This window comes from Planococcus citri, chromosome 1 (assembly GCF_950023065.1).
Source record: "Planococcus citri chromosome 1, ihPlaCitr1.1, whole genome shotgun sequence".
NCBI classification, from domain to species: Eukaryota; Metazoa; Arthropoda; class Insecta; order Hemiptera; family Pseudococcidae; genus Planococcus; species Planococcus citri.
The window spans coordinates 74,250,736-74,277,071 of record NC_088677.1 but is presented as its reverse complement, the minus strand read 5'-3'; the positions used below and the strand labels follow the sequence as shown (position 1 = coordinate 74,277,071).

The 26,336-nt window shown below is 33.3% G+C and overlaps 4 protein-coding genes across 7 annotated transcripts in view; 3 read left to right on the top strand and 1 right to left on the bottom strand.

Moving 5' to 3' along the window:
* The first annotated feature begins 2,439 nt into the window (after positions 1-2,439).
* Positions 2,440-4,351, top strand: LOC135831893 (alpha-tubulin N-acetyltransferase-like). Its single transcript, XM_065344741.1, has 4 exons — positions 2,440-2,826; positions 2,902-3,051; positions 3,131-3,302; positions 3,384-4,351. Exons 1-4 carry the CDS (start codon positions 2,723-2,725, stop codon positions 3,531-3,533), a joined length of 576 nt encoding a protein of 191 aa, XP_065200813.1. The 5' UTR covers positions 2,440-2,722; the 3' UTR covers positions 3,534-4,351.
* A 1,628-nt stretch (positions 4,352-5,979) lies between these two features.
* LOC135831955 (glycosyltransferase 25 family member) lies at positions 5,980-8,734 on the top strand. Its single transcript, XM_065344858.1, has 9 exons — positions 5,980-6,331; positions 6,406-6,634; positions 6,704-7,046; positions 7,120-7,239; positions 7,312-7,501; positions 7,579-7,653; positions 7,719-7,776; positions 7,861-7,988; positions 8,061-8,734. The coding sequence occupies exons 1-9, from the start codon at positions 6,135-6,137 to the stop codon at positions 8,422-8,424; spliced, it is 1,704 nt and encodes a 567-aa protein (XP_065200930.1). The 5' UTR covers positions 5,980-6,134; the 3' UTR covers positions 8,425-8,734.
* Positions 8,735-9,723: 989 nt separating this feature from the next.
* LOC135831991 (NIF3-like protein 1) overlaps positions 9,724-26,336 on the bottom strand; it is a 90,725-nt gene continuing 74,112 nt past the window's right edge. For 2 of the 4 annotated variants that reach the window (XM_065344924.1, XM_065344935.1), the window contains 6 exons: positions 11,137-11,452; positions 10,959-11,067; positions 10,746-10,881; positions 10,529-10,667; positions 10,245-10,383; positions 9,724-10,160 (listed from right to left, as the gene is read on the bottom strand). In XM_065344924.1, coding sequence (XP_065200996.1) covers positions 9,889-10,160; positions 10,245-10,383; positions 10,529-10,667; positions 10,746-10,881; positions 10,959-11,067; positions 11,137-11,452 — 1,111 coding nt within the window. In that variant the 3' untranslated portion in view covers positions 9,724-9,888. Of the gene's footprint in view, positions 10,161-10,244; positions 10,384-10,528; positions 10,668-10,745; positions 10,882-10,958; positions 11,068-11,136; positions 11,453-11,581; positions 11,843-13,143; positions 13,304-26,336 lie in introns of those variants that run through there. The other 2 variants (XM_065344914.1, XM_065344943.1) reach the window with 2 other exon arrangements.
* LOC135831918 (mediator of RNA polymerase II transcription subunit 25-like) lies at positions 12,677-25,196 on the top strand. Its single transcript, XM_065344781.1, has 15 exons — positions 12,677-12,905; positions 17,694-17,846; positions 17,941-17,986; positions 18,070-18,194; positions 18,279-18,489; positions 18,971-19,116; positions 19,207-19,348; positions 19,439-20,030; positions 20,121-20,392; positions 23,484-23,617; positions 23,715-23,877; positions 23,971-24,156; positions 24,246-24,390; positions 24,481-24,791; positions 24,875-25,196. The coding sequence occupies exons 2-15, from the start codon at positions 17,722-17,724 to the stop codon at positions 25,031-25,033; spliced, it is 2,757 nt and encodes a 918-aa protein (XP_065200853.1). The 5' UTR covers positions 12,677-12,905; positions 17,694-17,721; the 3' UTR covers positions 25,034-25,196.

The window sequence follows — 26,336 nt, the reverse complement described above, 5'->3', positions numbered from 1 at the left end:
TAAATTTTCATCATCCATCATCCATCATCCAATCACATTGTAATTAATTTTTCGAGTCTTATCAATTCATCCACTTCACTCTACCATAAAACTATTCAAAAAATTACCAGCGGCAAAAACTAAATAAGGCTCACGTCAGCTAGGATGTTGAAGCAAAGACTTCGATCAAATCTAAATAAAGTAGGTATTATTTTGATGCAACCAAATACATACATTTCACATACATACAGAGATTGTACTCAAATTTTTTTCAAAAAAATTTTCAATGCAAAAAAAAAACATAACAAAAATTTTAATAGCAGTTTTTTCAAAGAACAAAAGAAAACATCGAAATTCGAATAAAACCATGTTTGAAAAAAAAATTAGCAAAAGCTCAAAACGGATACCTTAAGTAATTATCAACATTTCGAAAGTAAACTACTAGCAGATCAAAATGCAAAAAGAAAGCATGAAAAAAATATTGGATTCCGGAAACATAGGTAATCGAAAAAATGTGTTGAATTTCTGAAAAAATTTCAAAATTGAAAGAACAGGGGAAGTATTTTGAAAAAGGGAGGAACGAAATTTAATCTTTTATTCAAAATCATTTCAAAAAATGTGGGGAGATTGCAATCCAAATTTGGAAAAAAAGTGATAAAATTGACACAATTCAAAAAAAAAGTGGAAAAAAGTTGACAAAATTATTGAAATTGAGAGAAAATGAACAAAACAGGAAGCAGAGCAAAGATCAAGATCTGGAGAGAACAAAAGTAGTCAAAAAATATGTTGAAAAACCTCTTCGTGATCTTCTTTTAATAAATCAAAAGCATAAGTCCCTAAGAATAAAACACAAGAGCGAAATAATTCAAAATGAACCAAAAAACGCAGTTTTGTCAAAATTTAAATAGTTGAAAAAAACCACGAGGATTCCAGAATAAAAATTCGATTAAAAGTAAAAAAACTCGACCGAAAAAATCAAGGTAAAAAGCACTAAAATTCAAGAAAAACCATCGCGAGAATTGAAAAAAAAAACCTCACGAAATTCTATGATAAAATTGTGAAAACTTCACAAAAATTTAGACACGAAAGAAAACACGAAAATTTGGGGAAAATCGACGAAAAATTGGGAAATAAAATCTATGAAAATTCAAAAGAATAAAAAAAAACTTGCAAAAAAATCATGAAATTCTCAAAAAAAATTCTAAATAAAAACCATCAACAAGTCTCCAAGTCCAAAAAAACTCTCAAAAATCTGTAAATAGGGGAATTCCGCAAAAATTTAAGCAGAAAAAATTACTAAAATTTGGGTGTAAACAGGGAGAAAATTTTATAAAAAATCTCGAAAATTTCAAGAAAAAAGGTTTCGCCGAAATTAGGAACAAAAATTTAGGCGGATAAAAACGAATCAATAAAATTCAAAACAAAATTATGGAAATTATGAAAATAGAAAACTCTCGAAAATTCAGTTCAGCAAAAATCATTAAGAATTCTGAACAGAGAACTCACGAGTGTTAAAATTAGGTATCAATTCGGAAATTAATCAAGAATCTTTTGAGAAAAATCATCAAAAATTTCTAGCAAAAGTCAGGAGGATTCAACAGAGAAAAATAATTCGAACTTGGAAAAAAATTCTAAAAGAGAGGGATGAGGGATCAACGAATAAAAGATATCAAGTTGCAGAAAGATCCAGCCCCAGGACAAAAAAAACGAAGTCATCAAATCTTGAAGAAGCTTCCCTCCCTTCTCGAAAAAAAGATGAAAATTTAAAGGAAATCGTGATTTTTGGAAGAAGAAAAAACACAATTCCACAAAAATGTCAGCAAAAAATCACTTGTTTACTTCAAGCACCAACTCAAAAAAAAACTGTTGATATAAAAAAAATGCAGTCAAAATTTAGGCAAAAAAATGACCACAATCTAGAAAGAACAAAACTACAGAATCGTGAAAATTCAAAGTTAAAAAACTCAGTCAAAATTGGAGAAACTTTGCCAAAACTGGGAAAGAGAAAAAAATGGAAATTCCGAGAAAATCATCGAAAAACTTTGAAAAAGAGAACTCACAAAAATTCAAAAAAAATCATACTTACCCGTCAGAATAGGGAAAAATCTACAAAAATTCAAAAGAAAACTCACCAAATCGACGAAGAAAACAATTCACAAAATTCAAAAAAAAAAAAAAAACATCGAACCGAAATAATATCGAGAAATCCCGACTATTTGAGTAATAAAATGACACAAGTTCGAGGGGAAATTTATGACATACTTACGTTTAAAAGTCATTTACGACCTCTAAAAGTTCTTTAATAATTTTCTCTTCGTCATCACATTCGTCATTAAAAAAATGAAAAATTTTTAGCACCATTTTCAGCTGATTTATTTTTCTTTTCATGCTTCTGCATAGAACAACATTGGTTGTATTTGGCAACACTGATTTATCACAACATGAAATTTTTCGCTGATAAAAAAACTGAAAAATAAACAAGTCGAGTTACTCGGTTACTCGTTTTTCAAATTAAAATGTCAAAATGTGCGTAATATTTTAAATTTATGATAATTTTCGTCTCAAAATTACAATTTGTGGAAAGATAAAGCATTCAAAATTATACTGAGTTCGTTTAAATAAAAAAGTTTTCCATTCGAAGTGATCTCGCACTTTCCAAGTTTAGCTACATGTTCGGTGATGTTCTAACAAATATTAAAATTACCAGGGACTTGTGTCAAACACGCAACTACTCGTCTACCGAATGGAGTTTAAATTTAAATTGAGTGATTTCCTAATGGACGAGGTATCCGTGATTCAAAATAATTTGTTACCAGTTGACTTCACGGGATCTGTTGACGAGAAGAGGTAAGTTGACTGATTACGAGTACAATAGTACATTCATTCGTAAAAATATATTTCAACTGTGTTACAATATTGCAGATTATGTATCGCTACAGTGGGTCATATTCTGGACAAAATGGGAGAAGCTTCGGGAAGAGCTCAGAATCTCAGAACACCAGTCACAAGTGCTTTAAAATTTGCCAACTCAGATCAGATCATCTACCTTATGGTGAACTTGAACGCTAATAAGTTCGTTCAAATGCGTTTTTTTTACAACCAGTAGATATTAGTAAATCTTCGAGCTAATGTGAACTTTGAATTTTTCCAGTTGTGATGGAAATGTGATCGGATTTTTGAAAATGGGATGGAAGAATTTATTCATATTTGATCTCGCTGGAATGTATATTCAGAAACGTTGCTTTTGTTGCTTAGATTTTTATATTCACGAGTCGAAACAAAGACAAGGTTATGGTAAACAGTTGTTCGATTTTATGCTCAAAGTGAGTATTTGATTGATAGAATTTTCATTTTGAATTACATATCATCGGAGCATTGAATAATTCCACGTGTTATTTTTGAAGGATAACAGTGTTACTGTGAACCTGATTCCGATTGATAGACCTTCCGAGAAATTATTGAAATTTCTACAGAAACATTACCATCTTAGTACCATCGTACCTCAACCGAATAATTTCATCGTTTATGAACAATTTTTCAATGATCAGATTTGATAAAAGAGAAATTTTTTTCTCAAATTAAATATCGTTGTGTCGTGATTTGTACAAGTTTATGTATTGCTTCGTTTTTTTGTATTTTTTTTTTTTTCATATTCGAACAGAAGCGAAAAATATTGTAGTTATAAGATCTTGAGAAACTAAATTTGTGTATGTAATATTATGTAGATCTGCAAGCACGAGAAAATGGTCTCACTAGAATTTCATTCATCTCACTTTTCCTCGCGAAAAAATTAACCAAGTGCAATGTTATTTTAAACATGGTTTTCATATCATTCCCTTTTTTACTACATATTAGATTTTGTTACTCCTTGTTTTTAACACTCATTTATTTTGTTGTTTTCCCTTTTTTTACGAGAAAGTTTAACGTTACTAATATTATTATTATTTTTTTTGTTTTTTGTTTTCTGGAAGTTTAATTTTCCAGTATAAAGTTTATATTATATTAGCACCAAAGTAACTTTTATTTCTAGTCTAAACTTTTTATTCCTAACGCAAAGTGGAGTTAATTTGTTTTGTATAATCTTCCATTGCTGATTTCGGATTTTACTAAAAACTCGTAACCGACATTTTCGTATTGATTTTTCCTAACGCTTTATTTTTAGTGATTTACCTGACCCTGACCAAGGCCACGAATAGTAGGAATAACATTTCATGCAAAGGTGCTTTACTATTATTATTTTTAGTTTTCTGTTGTTTTTTTTGTTTTTTAATTTGAATGTTTTAATTTTGATATGTTAGAATCATTGTAACATGTAATATTTATGTTTGTTGTTTAATTTTTTTGATTAATAAAAAAAAATCGTAATTCTTTTGTTCCGTTCCGGTTGCGTTGCAAGCATTGAAATGAAAATGAAACTAAAGTTTAAGTTTCATTTTTATAATTTCATTTTTTTAAAGAACACATCAGAAAGCTCGTTTTCAGATTCGAATGTGTTTGTCCTAAACGTTCAAGGGTTTCAAAATGATCATTATAGAAATGAAATTGCAGGGGTTGAAACTGTTAAAAAACCAAAAACCAAATATAAATCTGTTTTGTGCAAAACTGAAAACTCAAAACCAAAAATAAAAAATATTTGGTCAAAACAATTAACCAAAAATATAAAATATGAAACAGTTGTGAACCAAAACTCAAAACCAGAAATAATCCTTGCTGGTTTTTGGTTTTTTCTGTTTTTTTTTTTGATTTTGTGCTGCTAAACGAAGTGAGTTCTTCAAACTTCAAAGTTATAAAGTCCTAAAGAAAATATGTATAAAATGTCCAATGTGATTTGCAGGTATTGATTGTGAAAATTGAAAAAAAAAACTAAATAAATTTGGAATGGTTTTTTCTCTTTATTTGCAGAATATTGATTGATCATCAAAATGAAAAAAATTCAAGAGTTGTTTTTTAAAAAATTTTAATGTTTTTTTCTTCAGAATTAAATTTGAAAATAAATGTGAATTTGGAATGATTTTCATTTTATTTGCAGAATTGAAAATTGAAATTGATCATTAAATTGAAAAAAAAAAAATCAAAGTTTTGTGTTATTTACAAAAGTTTAAAAAATGTTCTTTTCGTCATTCAATTGGAATGTTCAGTATAATCAGGGCTTAAATAAAAATAAATCGGAATTTCACGTTGCCATTATAATTTGCAGGTATCAATTGTGAAAATTGAAAAAAAAGCTAAATTTGGAATGGTTTTCTTTATTTATTGATCATCGAAATGAAAAAAAATGAATTGTCTTCTGTTTTTGTTTTTTCTTTGTATGTTGATGAAAGAAAAGTATTTCAACGCTAAATACTTTTACTTTTCAAAAAAAAAAAACATGATGTTGTCCCAGTTCACCTCAGATGCAGTTAAAGTTGGCCAAAATAATAGAAAATAAACAATGATATAGGTAAATACAATGGTTGTCCGACCTCACCTCATTTTCAGGGTGATTCAGACAATGAAATTTCATTTTTCAACTAGGAAAAAACTAATATTAAATAGCTTCTAAGCTCAAGAACTTCACCGAAAATTTGTTTGAAAATCACCCCTTCCCAGAATTCAGCAGCATAATGCCTTAATTGGTAAAAAAAAAAAAAAACTGGAAACTGAAAACCAAAAATCAAAGAACCAATTATCAAAAGGTAAAAACTGAACTGAAACCAAAAACCAAAAATCAATTTTTTAACAGTTTCAACCCAAATTGTGATTTTTTTTTTCAAATGAATTCAACGTTGATCTTTTTCTTTCCCCTTGAAAATAATGTTGACAATATTGAAATTTTCGTTTGATTTACTTTTGAAGAATTCGAATTAAAAAGCACAAGCCTCCAAGAGCCAAGACCTAAAATTACAATATTACATTAATTTTGCTCAATTACTTATACTTGTGCCAGTTGCGCCCTAGTTGCGCCTGCTAATTGATTACAGACCAAATGGCTCGTGCGTTAATAAAATTGCATACTCGTTTTGCCGCGCCAAGTAGCAGGAATTTTTATCATTTTTCTTATCAAATGTAAACAAGATCATCAACATATCCGGCGTTTTGTTTCCGGCGTCAATTGAACATTATTTCAATTATTTGTGAGAGATAAGGTACTCTAATTTTAAAGTAATTAAAATGAAATGGATACTTCGGCTTTTCAGTCTTTTTTCGGTGCATTGTTAATATTTTCCCTCACTTTTATCAACGTAACGTCAAATGAATTGAAATCACCCGCTGTATTTGTCGCAATATTAGTTCGAAATAAAGCACACTCGTTACCTTACTTTTTAAGCCTATTCTCAAAACTAGAATACCCAAAAAATAGAATATCTTTATGGTATGTTTTCTCAACGCTATCTTATCCGATATGATTTTCACTCAGTGGTGATTTTTTTCGATTAACTGTTACAGGATTCGAAGCGATCACAACGAAGATAATTCCGCTACAATAGTGCAAGAATGGGTTAAAGCAGTGATCTCAGATTATCATTCCGTTGATTTAGAAGTTGGCAGTGCATCGAAGAGATTTAGAGATGAAGATGGTATCGCTCATTGGTCTGATTTACGTTACAAACATATCATAGAGTTACGAGAAAAATCACTAAACCTTGCCAGAGAAAAATGGGCTGATTATATTTGGGTAAATATTTTCATACTAAATGCTATCTTCGAATTGATTGATGTTGATAGATATTATTTTCAATTCAAGCTTTTGGATTGCGATTCGTTCATCACAAATCCCTCAACGTTGAAGAATCTCATTGGGCATGGGAAAACCATAGTAGCACCGATGCTATCAACCGATAGTATGTATTCGAATTTTTGGTGTGGTATGACGTCTTCGTTTTATTACAAAAGGACCGAAGATTATGAGAAGATTTTGAATCGCGATAAAATCGGCTGCTTCGAAGTACCCATGATACACAGCGCTGTATTGGTTGATTTAAGAGTATCTCGTACAGACACATTGACGTATTCGCCTTCTAAGATTACGAATTACGATGGTCCCAAAGATGATATTATAGCTTTTGCTATTGCTGCTAATAGATCTGGTAATTCGGCGTGAGTTCAATATCAATTTTTTTTAATGCAATAGTATCTGATTTAGAAATTTTCTGACTTTAGGAATTCCATTATTTATATGCAATGATCTCAACTATGGATACACGACGGTGCCTTTAGAGGAAAATCAAAGTTTTGCGAATGAACGAGATAATTTACTGAATTTAAAATTATTTATTAGTGGTAATTTGATTCCAATTATATCTGGATCTCTTTTCGAGCTGAAAAACCTCATTTTTTTTTTTTTTTTTTCAGTTGACGAATCTCCCTTACCAGTTCAAAATGTGCTGTCTAAATTTGTAACTTTACCCGTAAGAAGTAAATTTGGTTTTGACGAAATATTTGTGATAAACTTGAAACGAAGGAAAGAACGAAGAGAAAGGATGCTCTACGGTATGAGAGAGTTGGGGATTGATTTTAGTTTTGTGGAAGCTGTCGATGGAAAGTAAGATTTAACCTTAGCTATTCACTGCTCTTTTATTAGTTTTACTCCAAGATCATTAATTTGTATGGTATATTTAGGACTTTAGATGAAGCGCAATTGAAAGAAATGGGAGTATCATTGATGAAAGATTATGAAGACCCTTATCATAAAAGGTAACCTTCTTTTATTCCCGAAATATAATTATACATAAATGATGATTAATTCTGAAATATTTCAGACCAATGAAAAAAGGTGAAATCGGATGTTTTCTAAGTCACTACAAGCTTTGGAAAAAGGTAAACAAACTTGGAATGCTGTAAATTTATCGTTTATAAATTACTATATAATTCTGTTTTCACTCACTTGTTATATTGATATAGATGATAGCAGAAAATTACGAACAAATATTGATCCTCGAAGACGATGTTCGGTTTGAGAAACATTTTCTCTCCAAATTTAAAAACTTACTCGATGAATTGCGTGGTCCGGGTTTACGTTGGGATTTAGCGTACGAATCATTATCAATATTGTACGAGTATTTAACACCTATTACATCTGTATTAATGATTTCAATTTACAGGTATTTAGGTAGGAAAATCATGAACCCGAAAAACGAATCATTAGTCAGTGAAAACAGTAATTTAGTTTATCCCGATTACACCTATTGGACGCTCGGTTACATTATTAGTAAACAAGGAGCTCTTAAACTACTCGATACGAATCCTTTAAAGAAGCTATTACCTGTTGATGAATTTTTACCAATCATGTTCGATAAACACCCTAGAGATGATTGGAAAAATAATTTCCCAATTCGTAATCTGATAGCTGTATCAGTTAATCCGTTGATAATTTTCCCAATCAAATATACGAATGAAGAAGGTTACGTTAGCGATACTGAAGATTCTGTGATTATTCAAGTTGAAAAAAAAATTGACGAATTGTGAAGTAGGTGCTATAGTGCTAATTGTGATGGGGAACTTTCAGCGGCGAAAGGTAAATAAGGAGTAAGAAGATTAACTAGTCATATCAGATTAATTATGTCGTGTTCATTGCCTTAATAATCGAATATTTGCGCTGGTGTGCAACGTGCCATTTACTTGAATATTACTTTACTTCCAAAGTATGTGGTATCAATATTTAACGTCTTATATTTTTGTTTATTATTTTGTATTTTTGTGGGAGTCATACCCATGTTTGAGTTTATTTAAAATATATAAACGTTTTGAAATATTTGCTTGCGCAGATGTAAACGAATTTATAGTATGTCTTATTTATACTTTAGTCGTAAAATATAGGAAACTGATGTTGGAAAATGATCCTGGCATTCCTGGCGCAGAAGTGCCTTTGGTATTTTTCAAATTTAATTTTGAACAAGCGAGGTCCGCGGGACCTGGCAAGAAGGTTGCCCAGATTTGGATAAAAAGATACAGTGATTACTTTTTTTCACATTAAACAGGTATCCTACACAGAAATAAAAATACAAAATCCAAAATTGTTGATTTGAGTTTTTCAACTACCTGTTCAAAAATTTGAATTTGAAAGCAAAAATTTTTAAAATAATATTCAATTCGAGCATCTAGATTTTAAGTTTTCTTTTCTTTAACATCAAAGAAAAATAAGAAAAAAAAATCATTTGTCATCGTAAATATTTGAATTTATTTTTCAAATCTTTAGGGTACTCTCAACAAATTTCGATCAACTTGCTGGCAAAGAAAACTAGGTACGTATTTTTATAGGATAATTTTTCCGATAAACCAGAGAGTCGTCGCTTCGCATGAAAATTATACTTGACGTAGGTAATTTGAAAATTCCTTCATTAAATAAGTCGCGCAAAAAAGATGAAAATAAATTGCCGAGGATTAAAAAAATTGACTCTGATCATATTTTTAGATTAGGTAGAGTTAATTTAACATTTAATGAGGCATTAAGACTTCATTTAAAACTGAACAAACTGAAATAATTTTCCGAAATCCGAATAGTTACGGGGTTAATTACCTGACCCTAGAGGGAATATTTACTCGTTTTTTTTCTGTTTGTCTTTTCCATTCTATTTTCTCGCGCGACTGAATTTTCGTCATTATATCTGATCTCCGTGGTATTTTTACGATCAATCTGTTTCTTTACAGTTATCTGCTTCAGCGATTTCTTCATTTTTATATTTTTCAGATTTTTTTTGCGAATAATAATTTTATAAAATTAATTTAAAGCCATGAAAATAACGATGAAAAAATAATTTTTTGAAATATTGCTCGTCTGTATGATTTATTCAAGACATTGTATCCCGGAATGATTGAAAATATAAATTATTATTAATGTGATAAATCTTTATTTCAAAGTTACCCGCATAGCTTTCAAAAAAGGAAAATACTCAACAATCCGCATACCTATCTGCGTTGGTGAATGAATAATCAAAATACTTTCAAAGGATCCGAATCTGTTTTCGAAACAACAATTGAAACGCAGGAATTATTCAGCAGGGAACCTAAAATTTCCTTAAACTTGGCAAGAAAGCCTCTCTCTGAATTACTGTGATTGGTTAGTATCACAGACGCTCCATTGTGAACAGAATCCAAGACTTCATGATGAGACGCTTCTCCGGTAATTTTCAAATCACAGTGAATATTTTTCATCACAGAACCACCAGACCCGGCAACGAATGCTATTGTCTTTATTTTGTGTTCTGTAATAATAAAAATTAAAGTCGAATTGTAATTATAAAGGTAGCAGCGAGCCAGCAAGAAGTCATTCCAAGAAACAAACAAACCGAGAGTGGCTTTCCTGGCTAAAGCAAGTTGGACGTGAGGCACATCAATGTGACATTTCAATTTTTCGACAGCTTCTTGGATTGTAATTTCATTTTTTAGCGTACACATACGACCAAGCCCTCTTTCAGATTCTTCCGCCTTAAACATAAATAATTGCATACACTGAAAATGCTCGGTTTCTTTTTGTTTTTGGTGAATACTTAGTTACTAATCATTAAAAACTAATTTATGAGAATCTCAGACATGCATTCAGAAAGAAATTGGTACGATTTCTTAAAATTACCATATGATGAGGATTGACATAGAAGTACAATACATCCTCGGTTTGATTTAAAATTGGCAAAACTGTCTGTAACGTATCATTTGAACATCGCACCGTAAATTTGATATTGGATTTATTGACTTTTTCTGTCGATAAAATTCTAGACATAAAACGCATAAAATAGATTTAGGTACTACTAACACCCATTTCGATTTGAATTACAACAATGAATACATACTTGAAATCGACATTTGAGCATAGTTTAGCGTTCAAAGTGTTCACTAACTGATCACTCGATGACTCAACAGTTACAATATATTCCGATTTAGAAATATCACACTTCTGCACAATTAGTGGTTTTTTTATTTCAAAATCTAAAAAATGATAACAGAATCATCGCTTATTAGGACTGAATTTTAAAAATTGTATGACTGAATTAATGAATTCTCACCATAGGCACTCGCTAACCAGTCATTCACTCCTCCTTCAATCACATCCCACGTCGTATGAGGAGAATAAATAGCGATATTATTAGCTAAACATTTCGATACAATTCTTTCCTAGAGAAAATGTTAGAAAGAAAAACTTTCGTGAAATGTCAAAAATAGAAACAGTGATTCAAGTGTTACCTTCCAAGTGTTTTGAGTGATTTTTTTAATTGGTACGAATAGCGGCGGATGGTACGATATAATTAAATTGGCGGAGATAGATAGAGCTTCTTCCAGCACATCTTCTGTTAGATCGTTTGTAAGTAAAATTCGATTGATGGGATAGTCGCGAGTTGGTTCGAGAAGTAAACCGACATTATCCCAAGATTCTGCCAATGATGCAGGAGCAAATTCCAACAATTTCTGAGTAATTGTTTTAAGCGAAATACCGGTACAGTTTTCACCACTCGTACTCATGATGCACCGTCGGAGTGTTTCAATTTGTAAACGGTTTGCCCTGCACAATCAACACAAAGACTGTTTTAAAACACAGGTTCATAATTCTATTAAGTATATATAGATATATATTAATCGAAGCTATGTATTATGTAAGTAACTAGGATATAAATTAAACTGAAACACTAACGTTCGAAGAAAGTTCATATGAAACAGTCGCTTGGATTTGATAATCAATGTAGTGTCAAAACACACGACTTGAAGGTGTGCATAGATTATTTTTGAGCAAAATAACAAATAAATGAAATTCAAAAATCAACAATCATCTCATGGAATTCATAATTCATCACGGGATCGAACTCAAAATCACAAGCCGCATTTGACGGGATCACTTCTTATCAACATCAATTAAATCAGGAGGAGAGGAGGAAACTGTTTTGTTTACGATGAAAACATCGTTGGCGCTCACTAGGATCGCCACCATCGCAGGCTACTGTGTGATGTATATGTATATGTAGAGGGGATCAAAATGCATTGGTTATATGGGAGAAATTCAGTTTTTCGACGCTCGACCATAGACCCCGACCCGTACCCAAACAAATCAGCCATCCTTATCACAAATTTTGGACTTGGTAAAAAATTTACGTTGTTGATCGTTGATCGTTAATCCAATCGTAAGCATTCTAAGCGATAAATAAGATGAGTTCCAAGTAATTTTATTAAATTCAATCGCTAAATCATACGAAAAGAATGAAAAATCCTATAATGAGTACGAGTAGTAAATGAAACTTGGGAAATGACAGTTTTATGTTATGTGCGATCTGTGGTGTTGAATTCGCTTAAAACTCTAGTCGAATCGTCATTATGCGAAAATTTCATGATTTCCCAGCAATTGTTTTAAAAAATTTGACTATATGGTCATGTAGTATGTGCCAATGCGAAGACTCGCCGTTGAATCTTCGAAATAACACAACGCAACGTACAACTGGAAGAGAAAACTTTGTATTTTGAAGGGAAAAATTCTTTCTAGTGTTTATTCATTGTATTGCAATTTCAAAGTTCTGTGTTGTAGTTGTAGATATTAATATTACATACGAGTATCATTTGCTGCTGAGCAAACTGAGTGTTTTTCAAAACTTCCAAAGATGGAATTACCTTACATGTAGGATTTTTTTTCGTTTTTTCTTTCTTTTAGTATGATTTAGCGATTGAATTTGATAAGATTACTCAGAACTCATCTTATTTATTGCTTGCGATTAGATCAACGATCAACGAAGAAAATTTTTAGAAGTCCAACATTGTGATAAGGATGGCTGTTTGTTTGGGTACGGGTCGGGGTCTATGGTCAAGCTTTTTCGACTTTCTAGTTTCTAATAGAAATGAGTGCATTTACGCAAATTTTGAATAGAACATTTCTTGAAGAGAATTAAATTTCCCGTCGAACAGTGTAAAAAACATTCATTTTCGTGCAGAAACAACGATTTTACAACGCATTTTCATTCAAGGATTTTCATGTGAGTGCACTTTGAATTAAAATTACTTGAAATTTTGATCGAGCACATAGGTTTTTTAGAATACCAAAATGTTCGCAATTTTATCCTCTTCGAAATGGTTGTTTACTCAAAGCGGTAGCTTTTACCATTCACAAGTAATTAAAGCTCAAAGTTGTAAAAATTAGTGATGCGGAGTAAAAATCGAACTTTGAATAATCGCCATTTTTGGATTAAGAATTAAAAATTACAATTTGCATACCAAACTTCGTTTATATTCCAAAACTGCGCAAAAACTGCAAAAAGAAGGAAACAATGTAACAAAATGCAACTCATTTCAGTATAAATTGCCAATAAGAATAATTATTGCAGTTACGCCTGCTGGTATCTACTTAAATTTGACTAAATGCTGCACAAATCAATAAGTAGGTACATATTTTGTACATCCTAAAAAATTGAAATCCCTAGTTTTGTAAGCGCTGAAATAGGTATTATTAAATATATATTCATTCTCACATTACACGTACAAGGAATTAATGTGTACCTATTTCAAACGGAAAAAGTTTAAATTGACCTATCATTTTTACGCTCACAAGTACTTATTTAGATAATTTTAGTCTAGATAATTAATTAATCAGATTAGCGGGTCCGACTGCCCGAGGCCCGATTAGATATGGTTATTGATTGATACTACATACATAAAATTTCCTGTGATCAGTCGGATGCTCGAGGGAAACCGATATTGTTTCAATTTCAACTTTGAATGACGAAGTACCTAGTCCGAAATTAAGAAACATTTTTTTTATTCGTTTGCTCACAAACGCAGCGGTCAACTTATTCATTTTGATTTTAAAATAAAATTTAAGTCTATTCTTGATTTTCTGTCCTAGGTAATTCAAACAGAATTCCAATAATCACAAATTTCGAGAATTTTATTTGAAAAACAGCCGTAGTATAAGTAAAGATTTGGATAGATTTTTATAAAAAGCTTATCTCAACAATCTTGAGCCTCAAAAATCTTATACATTGTTCAGTAATTTCAATGAAATACCCTCAAGATCGCTTCAGTTTGGTAAACCCAACACAAAACAGACACAATCATTCTCACCATTTTTATATAATCATGATAGGTACAAAAATAAATGAAAAATTTACAAAAGAAAAGAAGAAAATCATATAGAAATTAATGATATTTTCCTTCTTCTTCAATGCCATCATCATCTTAGGCACAATCGTCGATGGCATTGACATCGTCATAATGCGACTCATGGGGCTCAAAATTGTTGATCTGTGCTTTCTATAAATGAAAAAAAAAAACTATCCAAATTTTTGTATTTCTCACGAAGTTTTAAGCCTTTTATATACTTAGGTCGTTACAACAGTTTGAAAGTACTTCAGAAATGATTCATACAATTTTTTTAGCTCAAAATTTTCATGAGATACTCAAAAAAAATTTTTCATTGAAATTTTCGGTTTTCTCACGAAATTTTAACCAACTTTGATAGGTCGCACGTTACAGCAGACTTATAGCATGTACTTGAAAAATGATCCATGTTATGTTTTTAGCTCAAAATTTTCATGAGACACTCAAAAAAAATTTTCATTGAAATTTTTGGTTTCATCGCAAAATTTTAACCATTTTGTATAGGTCACATGTTACAACAGACTGAAAGTACCTACTTGAGAAATGATTCATACAATTTTTTAGCTCAAAATTTCCCCGAAACGCCCAAAAATAATTTTCATTGGGATTTTCGGTTTTCTCGCGAAATTTTAACCCACTTTGATAGGTCGCACGTTAAAATTTTGAAAATGAAACGAAGTGATCGGTAGAATCGTTGATAACGAAGAAAGCGCATTTAGTCGACGTTAAAGAAGTCAAGAGTACATATTGAATTGACCAAGGAAAACGAACAAAATATGGTTGCTTTTGATTTGTTAGTAGTTCTAACAGTCAATTGAGTCAGTGTTAACTTGTTAAGATACTTATTTAGCGAATGGGTTATTTTAGCTGGTGCTGAAAAAGCTACGAGTAACGTACCGACCATTGGAAAGAATAAAAGTTTATTAATAATATCCAATAGTTTGAAGATTTGTTCCAATCAGCAATTGTGCTGAAATAAACGAAATACATAAAGTCACATGTCTGCTCCGAGTTAGCAAAAAGAACAAAGCTATCATATTACCCAAACACAGACAGACTGCAGCTAGAACTACAAATCAAACGCAACCATACCTATAAGATTCACATTAAACAAACCGGATTTGAAAAAAATAAAGGTGAAATGTATGGATCAAATTCAAATCTTCAAGCTAATGGATATCAATAAACATTTATTCGTTTCCGGTAGTCAGTAGGTTACTCGTAGCAGTCGTAGCTTTTTATGGTTTACCAGCTAAATTAACCCATTCGCTACATACGATCGAACTCTTCCTTGTCAACGATTCTGCTTTCTGCTGAAATAAAACGCCATGAAACCTTTCAAAAAGCCACTCGAGGCTCCAGAATGACTTGAACCCACCTGAAGTCGTCTGGAGTGCAGAGTTATAGTCTGTTCACCAAAAGAAGGTACCGAGTCTAAACGAAAAGTTTTGTATTTTCAGCCAAATATTTGCGTTGCAAATTCACTGAAAACTGAGGGTGCGTTTACTGTAAAGTACAAAACACATTATCATGTTACATAAATTGAAAAAGTATGTGGAATGAAGTACAAATTCTGATCTGGAATGAAATGAAATATTGAATAGGGGTATTTAGTTGAAATGAAATAGGAAAAATTGACGTGAAAATGAAATGTAGTATTGAAAATTTGAATAATCTCTTGCTGTTTATTGTAAGCGTACCTCGAATTCTCAATGATGGCCTCAGGCTCAATCGCAGCGCAAATATTTGGCCGCAAACAGAAAATTTTCTGTTCAGCTCGGTACCTTCTTTTGGTGAACAGACTATAATGTTTTCCATCTCCATTTTTTGATGAAATTTTGGGGAAATTTCAAGTTCCAAAAATCTACTGGAGGCTCCAGTAATTTTCAAAAAATCGCTGGAGACGCCAAAACGACTTTAAATTCTTTTGCAGTCGACTTAGTAATGAATTGAAATTAGTTTGCAGAATGAATTTCTGCTTTCCAACTCCATTTCATGAAATTTTGTGGGAATTTCGAGTTTTAAAAATCTGCTGGAAGCTCCTGAACTGCTCAAAACGGTTTAAAAAAGTTTTCAATCGATTTGGCAGGTCAAAAATTGGGTATTATCCAAATTTCAGCTTTCTAGGTTAATTTGGTAAAATTTCAATTTTTCTCCACACTTTGGTCAAAATTTGATTTTTAAAAATTCACCAAAAATCGAAAAAGTCACTTTAACACTTGAAATTTTGACAGGTGATGAATTTTTGCCTGCTTTTTAGATTTACCTTTGTACGGGTTGAAAAATTTCATGCAAATCCTATGTTAGAACGCAAAATCTGCGATTTCGGCTGTCCTGTCAATCAAAATGACCGCCATTTTGTAAGTAGGGCCACTTTCTTTTTGAGGAAAAGGGTTACAAACGTTCCTTACCTTAGGACTTCCCCTTAAGAAAAAAGTTGTCCCACAGGATGGACCGGGAGGGGGGGGGGTGAAATAGATCCTTATTTATGGGGGCCCCCGCGACTAAAATCTCACACTGTTTTTATGCATAAGTGCCGTATTATATCACGGGAATAATATGTGCGATTATTTTGGGAGTCGCAAGAGTCGTGTGGCGCGACTCTTCAAAAAAAAGAGTCAGACTCCTCAAAATTGCGACTCGTTTAATTAAAGAGTTTCAAAAGAGTCCGACTCTGAGTCGCACCGTTGCGACTCCCCGCGACTCTCCTACGCGACTCCGAGTCGCCCCAGCTCTGTAAAAATTCATAATTTTCGATACCTCTCTAATTTTTTTGAAAAAAAAACAGTGTTGAAAGAACGCGAAAAAAATTACCGCGTTCTTGTTCTTTGATCTTGTTCTTGATGTATCAGGAGCGTTCTTGATCTTGTTTTTGTTCTTTGTTATCAAATTGAAATTATGTTCTTGTTTTTGTTCTTGTTCTTTCAAATTTTTGCACTACAGTTTCGTTCTTGTTCTTGTTCTTTACTACCAAGAACGCCCGTTCTTGGTTGTTTTTATTTTTGTTCTTGTTGAGTTCTTTCCTGGCGTTCTTGCGTTCTTTCACTAGCGTTCTTGCTGGTTTCAAATCTGCTGACAATTTATTTTATCAATATTTTGCAAAAATTACACCCTTTTTTTACGATTTTCTCACAAATTACAAAATTTTTCGCATAAATTTCCATAGAAATTCGTAGCTATGACAATGGCGTAAGAAAAAAATGAAAGAACATTTAAGAACAAGAACGAAGAACAAAGAACAGATCAAGAACAAAGAACATGGGAAGTTTTCCCGTTCTTGTTCCTGTTCTTGTTCTTGAGGAGATTTTGATTCTGTTCTTGCTCTTTCAAAAATTGGTTTTGCGGTTTTGTTCTTGTTCTTGTTCTTGAAAAAATTTGAATTCTGTTTTCGACTTTCGTTCTTGTTCTTGTTCTTCAAAAAATGTTCCGTTCTTTTAAATTTTGTTCCGTTCTTGTGCTGTTAGTTCTTTCAACACTGAAAAAAAATGTCGAGTGAAAAAGAACGAAAGTTGTCATGACTCGTATTATCACTCAAAATGATCAGTCAATGTTTATTGTTTTGATTTCACATTCGAGTTTTGATAAGAAAAGTACAACATTTTGAATTAATTTAGATTTGTGTTACTCTTCGAAGCGTCAAAATGACGCATTTTATTTCACGTATTTAGTGTTCTAGTTATTATTACATATTGAATTATGGTGACTGCATCACTCAACGATCACGAGCCGCAAATCGATGTGGTGTTCGTGATCGAGGCCACATCTATGAATGGAACTTTTATCAATGAATTGAAATCGAGTTATATTCAACCAATTCTCGAGTAAGTTGAACGGATCGAATGTTTTTACAATTCGTCAGGTACTGAACCATCATCATTATGTATTGTAACGTTTTTGTTCGTATTTCATTTTCAGATATTTCAATCAGGGACCATTTGAGAACAATGAGATGTCTTGTGATGTAAGTAGAGAATGTTTCCGATGCTCTATCGCTTTCCACCGTTATTATTGAAGTAGGCCTAATGTATTGTCATGGTTTTGTAGAATCGAAATATTTTATATTCGGTAATATTGTATCATGCGGCCGATATCAAGCCAAAACCGTGTTGCCGAACGTTCGCTCAAGAACGAGATCCCGGCTTCGTGATCTCCATTATTGAAAAAGTCAAGTAAGAATATCGGACTGTTTTTAATTCCTCTAATCGATATCGAACTCGAACTCGAACATTGAACTATCTGTTTTTTTAAAATAGATTATGCGGTGGAAAAGCCCAAACTAACGCGAATGTTACCGAAGGCTTGGCTACGTGTCTACAGTTTTTCGACGATATCGAATCTACGCGAGAAGGATGTCAGAAATTTTGTATTTTGATTTGCAGTTCTCCTCCTTACGCTATATCTGTTATGGAGAATCATAAATACGCCGGTAATAGTTTAGAACAATTGGCAACGCAGTTTCACGAGGTACGTTCCTTTGGAACAATTATGGTTTCGTTGCGAAGGATTCCGTCAGGGCCGACTCTAGTTAACAGGCCGGTATGTAACGTTTGGCAGCTACGCTGTTTTTGCAAAAATCACAACAAATCCAAAAATTTTTGAACTAATGGAAAGCATTTTTTATTCCCTACAAAAAAGGTTTACTGCACTTTTTCCATAAAAATGATATTTTTCGACTTACTGCGATGAACATCAACATTACATCTTATGCAGAAATCAAAAAGTCAGCCCACAATGCCGAAAATCTAAATTTTTTCCAAAAATGATACCAAGCTCAGAAGTTATTGCATGAATAGAACGCTTTTTTGATTTCCTGCAGAAAAGGTCTACTGCAATTTTTATGTAGAAACGATGTATTGCCAAATTTCAGTATACCGGCCTGTTAACTAGAGTCGGCCCTGATTCCGTGCGAGCAGTTGATTTTTTATGCTTTTTGTTTTCTATTTAGAAAAATATACTGGTGTCGATATTATCTCCTCGTAAAATTCCCGCTTTATTCAAATTGTACGAGAAAACTGGAGGTGATTTGAATCTCGCGTTGAGTAAAAATTATTCCAAGCACGCTCGCCATTTAGTTTTATTGCAAGGATTCAGGTAATTAGAAAACAAATTCACTCGCTTGAAAAATTGGTTCGATTTTTCATTTATTTTATTCGTAATTTGTATATTTTGGTTTGATTTTAGTTTGAAAGAACGAGCGGTTAGCCCTTCCAACGTTCCTGCCACTCATAATACCTTATCGGTTGCGAGTCCGAAATCAAATCCTGTGAATATCGGATCGCCTACGCCCGCTGTAAGCGTACCTTTCAGACAAGGCACTCCTCAGGTAAAATATTCGCATTTATTTCGACTCGATATCTTACTAGAGCAGACCTCTCAGTAATAATTTCCATGTCCCATCTATCTTCACACACAGGCTCCGACTGGCCAAGTTCAGCACCAAATGCCTACCGTCGATATAACCCAACCTCAGCAAATGCAACCTCAACAGCAACAACCGCCGCAGCAGCAGCAGCAGCAGCAGCAACAACAACAAATTCAAGTTCAACAACAGCAGCAGCAGCAACAACAACAACAGCAGCAACCACAAGCTCAACCTCAACCGCCAACTCCTCAACAACAACATCACTTACAGCAGCAGCAACAAGTCCAACAACAGCAACAACAACAACAGCAGCAGCAGCAACAAGTCCAACAACAACAACAACAACAGCAAAGCGTGCAAATGGCTCAGCAACAAATGCAACACGCCGTCAATCAAAATCCTCAAATGATGTCGCCGCATCCGTCTCAGATCAACCCTAATCAATGCCAGATACCGGGCATGAATCCGAGTTTCGCTCAACAGGGAATGGGTTTTGGACGAGGTGGGCCTCAGCCGCAAGGCCGTTGGCCAATGGCAGCTGGTCAACCCAGACCGTTTCAAAGTACGCCTCAACAACCGAGCACGCTTATAAGTCAGCTGAAACAGCCTCCTAATGCGATGCCGCCTCAGTTCCGGTTCGATGGTGAGAAGAAAATTTGAAAAACAAATCCGAATTCGTATTTTTTTTATGTTTCATTAGTATGTGACGTTCTAATTGGAAAACGGTTCGTAGGTCCTCAAATAAGTCATCAGTCGGTGAGTATGATGGCTCAAAATCCTCAACAAATGCACCAGTTCCAAAATCAGTTGCAACAGCAACAACAACAGCAGCAGCAGCAACAACAACAACAACAATTACAACAACAGCAGCAACAGCAACAACAACAGCAGCAGCAGCAGCAACAACAACAATTACGAATGGTTGGGCCGAATCCCATGATGGGTCAACAACACCCTGGCATGGGCAGTATGATGGGTAATCCGCAAGCAATGAATCCTCCACAAGTGAGTTCCAGTCACAGAGTAGGGGTTCGAGTAGTAATGAACAGTTGTAGAATAATTCGAAAGTGGTCGTGTAACCACTCAAAATGGGTTAAAATTTCGCAAAAAATTCAAATATTGCTACGAAAATGTCGTTTAAAAAAAAAAAAAAAAAAAAGATTTCTTAAAAGTTTTGAGCTTGTAATTGAAACAAATGTCACTCGAACTGTCAAAAAGTTGCGAAATTTTAACCTATTTTGATAGGTTGCATGCCCCTTTGTAAATATCCCAAAAAGTATGACATGATTTTGAGGCTCTAAAATTGTTTAAAGTGCTAAAATACATTTTTGTTGTAATATTTGAATTTTTCGCGAAATTTAAACACATTTTGCCAAGTCGCATGACTTTTTTTCAAAATCCTCGAAAATCATGATCCGATTTTGGGGTTGAAAAATTCTTCAAAAAACTCAATTTTTTAATTCCTCGCAAAATTTCTTTCCATGTTTATAGGACGCACTGTCACATGAAAATTAAAGTGTCAATTTTTTAGAGGAAAATTTCAAAGATCGTCAATTTTTGTCAGAATTATCAAGAAATTCTTCTTTTTTTATCAAAATTATCAGAGAGTGTCAATTTTTGGTTAGTTAACGAAAAATTGCAATGTAGTTTTTTGATGAAATAGTTGAATAATGGTCGAAATTTTTGTCAAAATTGCTAATAAATTAATTGTACTTTTTTTGCAAAAACATCCAATAAGCACTGATTTTTGCTTTAATCGCTCAAAAATCCCTCCTCTTTTTGTTTCAAAGTTAGCAAAACGTGTCCTGTGTTTTCACAAAAATGTTTTAAAAAATCAGAAAAACTTATTTAAAAATTTTTTTCCTCGAGCTCTTACCTATCACAACGTTGTTATATAGTCCGGCATATGACAATAAGAGTAATTGCACCCCCCCCCCCCCCGCCGATACTCCGGGACAACTTTTTTCTTAAAGGGGACATCCTGAGGAACATTTTAAAGCAAACTTACCCCAAAAAAAGTTGGCCTTACTTACATAATGGCGGCTATTTTGATTGACAGGTCAGACGAAATCGAAGATTTTGCGTTTCAACATGGGACTTGCACGAAATTTTTCAAACTTTACAAAGGTAGATCGAAAGATCATGCAAAAATTTATCACCTGTCAAAATGTCAAGTGCTAAAGTGCGTTTTTCGATTTTTTGTGAATGTTTGAAAATCCAATTTAGGCCAAAAATGAGGGAAAAAATCAAAAGTTTACCAAATTGACGGAGAAAGCTGAAATTTGGGATATACCCTATTTTCGACATGCCAAATCGATTGAAAACGGTTTCAACCCGTTTTGAGCAGTTCTAGAGCCTCCAGCAGATTTTTGAAACTCGAAATTCCCACAAAATTCCATCAAATTGGAGTTGTAAAGCTAAAATTTATTCTAAAAACTAATTTCAATACGCTACGAAGTACTGCAGGTGAATTTCAAGTCGTTTTGGAGCCTGCAGCGACTTTTTGAAACTTCCTGAAGCCTCCAGCAGATTTTTGAAACTTTAAATTTTCACAAAATTTCATCAAATTAATGGAGATGGAAAGCTGAAATTTACTCTACACTCCAATTTTAACACCCGCTGAAAACGACTTAAGGTGAGTTCAAGTCATTTTAGAGCCCGCAGCGATTTTTTTGAAAATTACTGGAGCGTCCAGTAGATTTTTGAAACTTTAAATTTTCTCAAAATTTCATCAGATGGAAATGGAAAGCGGAAATTTACTCTACACTCCAATTTTAACACCCTCTAAAGACGACTTCAGGTTGGTTCAAGTCATTTTAGAGCCTCCAGCGACTTTTTTGAAAATTACTGGAGCCTTAAGTAGATTTTTGAAACTTGAAATTTCTCCAACATTAATTTATAAAATGGAGTTGGCAAGCTGAAATTTACTTCGCAGACTACATGGTGGTTTCAAATGTTTTTGAAGCTTCCAGTTACTTTTAGGAAATTTTAATTTTCCAAAAAAAAAAAAACGCCATACAACCTTTCTAAAAGTCGATGGAGGCTCCAAAACGACTTGGAATCCACCAGCAGTCCACTTCGAAGCGTATTGAAATTAGTTTGCAGAATGAATTTCGACTCTCCACCTCAGTTTGATGAAATTTCCCCTTCAAGTTTCAAAAATCTATTGGAGGCTCCAGTAATTTTCAAAAAAGTCGCTGAGGGCTCTTAAATGACATGAACCCACCTTAAGTCGTTTCGTTTTCAGCGGGTGTTAAAATTGGAGTGTAGAGTAAATTTCAGCTTTCCATCTCCACTAATTTGATGAAATGTTGTGAAAATTTAAAGTTTCAAAAATCTGCTGGAGGCTTCAGGAATTTTCAAATAGTCGCCGGAGGCTTCAAAACGACTTGAAATTCACCTGCAGTACTTCGTAGCGTATTGAAATTAGTTTTTAGAATAAATTTTAGCTGTACAACTCCAATTTGACGGAATTTTGTGGGAATTTCAAGTTTTAAAAATCTGCTGGAGGCTCCAGAACTGCTCAAAACGGGTTGAAACCGTTTTCAATCGATTTGGCATGTCGAAAATAGGGTATATCCCAAATTTCAGCTTTCTCCGTCAATTTGGTAAACTTTTGATTTTTTCCCTCATTTTTGGCCTAAATTGGATTTTCAAAAATTCACCAAAAATCGAAAAACGCACTTTAGCACTTGAAATTTTGACAGGTGATAAATTTTTGCACGATCTTTCGATCTACCTTTGTAAAGTTTGAATAATTTCGTGCAAGTCCAATGTTGAAACGCAAAATCTTCGATTTCGTCTGACCTGTCAATCAAAATGGCCGCCATTTTGTAAGTAAGGCCAACTTTTTTTGGGCATGTTTGCTTTAAAATGTTCCTTAGGATATCCCCTTTAAGAAAAAAGTTGTCCCGGAGTATCGGCGGGGGGGGGGGGTGCATTTACTCCTATTGTCATATGCCGGACTATATTCAGTTCAACTTCTAGTATGGAAATTTTAGAACCAATCCGCTTGATTACTCCGAAGCATTAGACATTTACTCAATACGTATTACAAGTACTTTTCAAGTTTTTAAAAATTTTGTAATATTTCTAGTCCGAGTTCCAACGACAGACTATTTGGCGTGGAGTATTGGAATGGAACGACAAGCAAGCTAAGGATGCCACCGAGGCCCTCAAATCAGTTCCATGCGCTGTTACTTCGAATGCCAAAGATGGCGAACCGGAAGTGTGAGTAGCAGTGTTTTCGAATAAAATTCTACGCAATTTTTCAGAGATACCTATTTTAAAATTTACGCTGTTAAATTGGTACCTCCTCGACTTACAGGAAAGTTGACAATTGGCCACCGAAATTAGTCATGCAGCTTTTGCCCAAAGCATTGATAAGTAACATAGGCGGAGGTTATTTGAAAAATTCTACGTCCGTGTTATTTCATCCGTCTCCTTGTCCAGCTTTAGACGCATTGACCAAAGTGATGAGTAGTAACTTTGTAAGTACATAATTAGGTATTCTTATTTGTGCTACATATATCTTTTTTCCTTTACTCGAAACATTATGTAATGGTATTATTTTTCTTTTTCAGGCTGGTTGTGTGCAGTTCAACAATTCGAATTCTCCAGATTGCAATTTAAAAGTGCTTATTTTACTGTATACGCCGGATAAAAAAGTGTACCTCGGTTTCATTCCAAATGATCAGACGGCGTTTGTTGAGCGACTTCGTAGCTTGATACAGCAGCGTAAAAATAATCCGAATATGAGAAAAATGCCGGTATAGCTCAATTTATTTTAGTTGGTGCTATTTTTTTTTTTTTTTTTTACTCTAGAAAAGTGTTATTGATTTTTGATGGTACATTTCAGGGTGGTCCTCAAGGTTTGAGTACGACCGGATCTCAAACACCAGTTCCTGGTGATAATGTTCAAGGGCAGCCCGGTCATATGGGTGGAGGTATGATGCCCGTTGGCAATATGAATAATCCGATGAATGGACAGCAATCTCATATGGGCAAGTGGCCATCAAAATACCTATGTGTATTCTGATAAGTATTCGCCGCCCTGAAGAATTTAACAATTAATGATGTTCGTTTCAATTTAGGAGGCCTGATGGTCGGCGGTATACCTCACGGCGGTGTCAATCCGGCAGAAGCCATGATGCAAACGCAAAACAACCAGCAAGCCATGTTACATCAAAATCCTAACCGAATGAGCGTGCCCCAAGGTCCGATGGGTCTACGTGGCGCCGTAACATCGCTCAACGCTCGTCCCACTCTCAACGATAACTCGGTCGAGCTGCACAACCAGCAATTATCTCGGCAAGAAAACTTGGCCAGAATTCACCAACTCAGGCAGACGTTGGCTGCGGCTCAACAGCAAGAGTTACAATACCAGACTCAGTTAGAAGTGACTGTGAGTGCCCTTTTTTTACGTGCCCACTCGTACTCGTGGTTAGTCGTCGGTTTCGATGTAATTTTCCCATTTTATTGTTACAGCATCAGCCACCTTACGGTAGACATCAGATGGTCGGCATGCAAAGACCGCAGCAACAGCCTCAACCTCAGCAGGTTCGTAATATTCACTCGAACGCTGTGCAAACCGCTTCGCAAGCTGCGGCCCAATTCGACGATGTTAATAACTTTGAATTTATGTAGAATCGAAAAGAAGTTCGAATCGAATGAAATATTGTTTTGTAACCGAGTGGAAAGTCGTTATTTTTATTATTTTTTTTGTTACGTGTGTATATTTTTGTAACTATGTCAGCAGTGAGATTTTCGTGTGTAAATTCTCAATAATATATTTTGTTGTACAATACGATGTGATGTGGTTTAATTCAAATCTATCCTAGAAATTTTTTTGAAAATAATTATGTAATTTCAGTTTCTAAAAAACATTATTATTGAAGAAAAATTCTAGTTTTTTAAACGAAAGTTCAAAGTTCCATTGCTTTTTGAAAAAAGGTTTTTGAAGCAAACTTTTTTTTTCAAGAATCTAGTTTTTTTAGAAAAGAAATTCCTGTTTTTTTTTGTTGAAAAAAAATTCCCGATAAGTTTGTTTACTTAAAAAGACATGAAAATTTAAAAAAATGTGTTTTTAAGAGAAAAATTTCCGTTTTTTTCACTTTGTGTTTTTTTTATTTTGAACAATTTTTATATCCTTTTGAATGAAGTTCTATTATTGGTGTAGTTTTTTAGCAATTTTACTTGAAAGCGAAAATTTGTGATAACTTTTGGCAATAAGCAAGACATAAAATTTCATGCAAAAAGTATGACTTTCTGAGAATCATTGACAAAAACGAAACTTTTTGATAATTTCTGGCAAAAAATCGACTTTTGGATAATTTTTTTAAAAAAGTGAAAATCTTGAACAATATTGTTGAAAAGCAAGAACTTGAATTTTCGTGCAAGGAAAAAGAGCAAAAGTTTGACGATTTCAACAATGAGCAGCAACTTTTGGAAATTATTTTTACCAAGAAGCTTTTTTTTTTCGAAAAGCCAAACTTTTTTGCACTGTTTTGGTGAAAAACGAGAGCAACTTTTTAGTAATTTTGGCTGGAAAAGCGAAACTTTATTGTTAAAAAGCTGACAATTTTTGCAATTTTTAGCAAAAAAGTAAAATTTTGATCGATTTGTGAAAAAAAATAATACCTACTTTTCGAAATTCTGAAATTTACACAAAAAGAATGACTTAATTATTGGCAAAAAAAATATACTTTTTCCATTGATTTTTCGCAATCGTTGATTAAAAAGTGAGACTTTTTTTATTTTTCAGTTAAAAAGCGAGTCTTTTGGGTAATTTTAGAAAAAAATATTCATTTTGGAATGTTTTGCGGAAAAGCGACAATTTTTAGCGAGAATAGAAAGTAGATATTTGGAAATTGCGATCAAAAACAAAAACACAGTTGAATGCTAATGAAAAAAATTTGAAAATCCGATATTGGTTATCTGTGTTTAGTTG

Bases quoted from the DNA above. Each gene is read 5' to 3' on its own strand.
- LOC135831955 (XM_065344858.1), top strand. From the start codon at position 6,135: ATGGATACTTCGGCTTTTCAGTCTTTTTTCGGTGCATTGTTAATATTT. The intron at 6,635-6,703 runs GTAAATATTTTC...TTTCAATTCAAG, and splicing joins AATGGGCTGATTATATTTGG to CTTTTGGATTGCGATTCGTT. The intron at 7,240-7,311 runs GTAATTTGATTC...TTTTTTTTTCAG, and splicing joins TTTAAAATTATTTATTAGTG to TTGACGAATCTCCCTTACCA.
- LOC135831918 (XM_065344781.1), top strand. From the start codon at position 17,722: ATGGTGACTGCATCACTCAACGATCACGAGCCGCAAATCGATGTGGTG. The intron at 18,490-18,970 runs GTACGTTCCTTT...TTTTCTATTTAG, and splicing joins TGGCAACGCAGTTTCACGAG to AAAAATATACTGGTGTCGAT. The intron at 19,117-19,206 runs GTAATTAGAAAA...GTTTGATTTTAG, and splicing joins GTTTTATTGCAAGGATTCAG to TTTGAAAGAACGAGCGGTTA.
- LOC135831893 (XM_065344741.1), top strand. From the start codon at position 2,723: ATGGAGTTTAAATTTAAATTGAGTGATTTCCTAATGGACGAGGTATCC. The intron at 3,052-3,130 runs GTTCGTTCAAAT...GAATTTTTCCAG, and splicing joins GTGAACTTGAACGCTAATAA to TTGTGATGGAAATGTGATCG. The intron at 3,303-3,383 runs GTGAGTATTTGA...TTATTTTTGAAG, and splicing joins TGTTCGATTTTATGCTCAAA to GATAACAGTGTTACTGTGAA.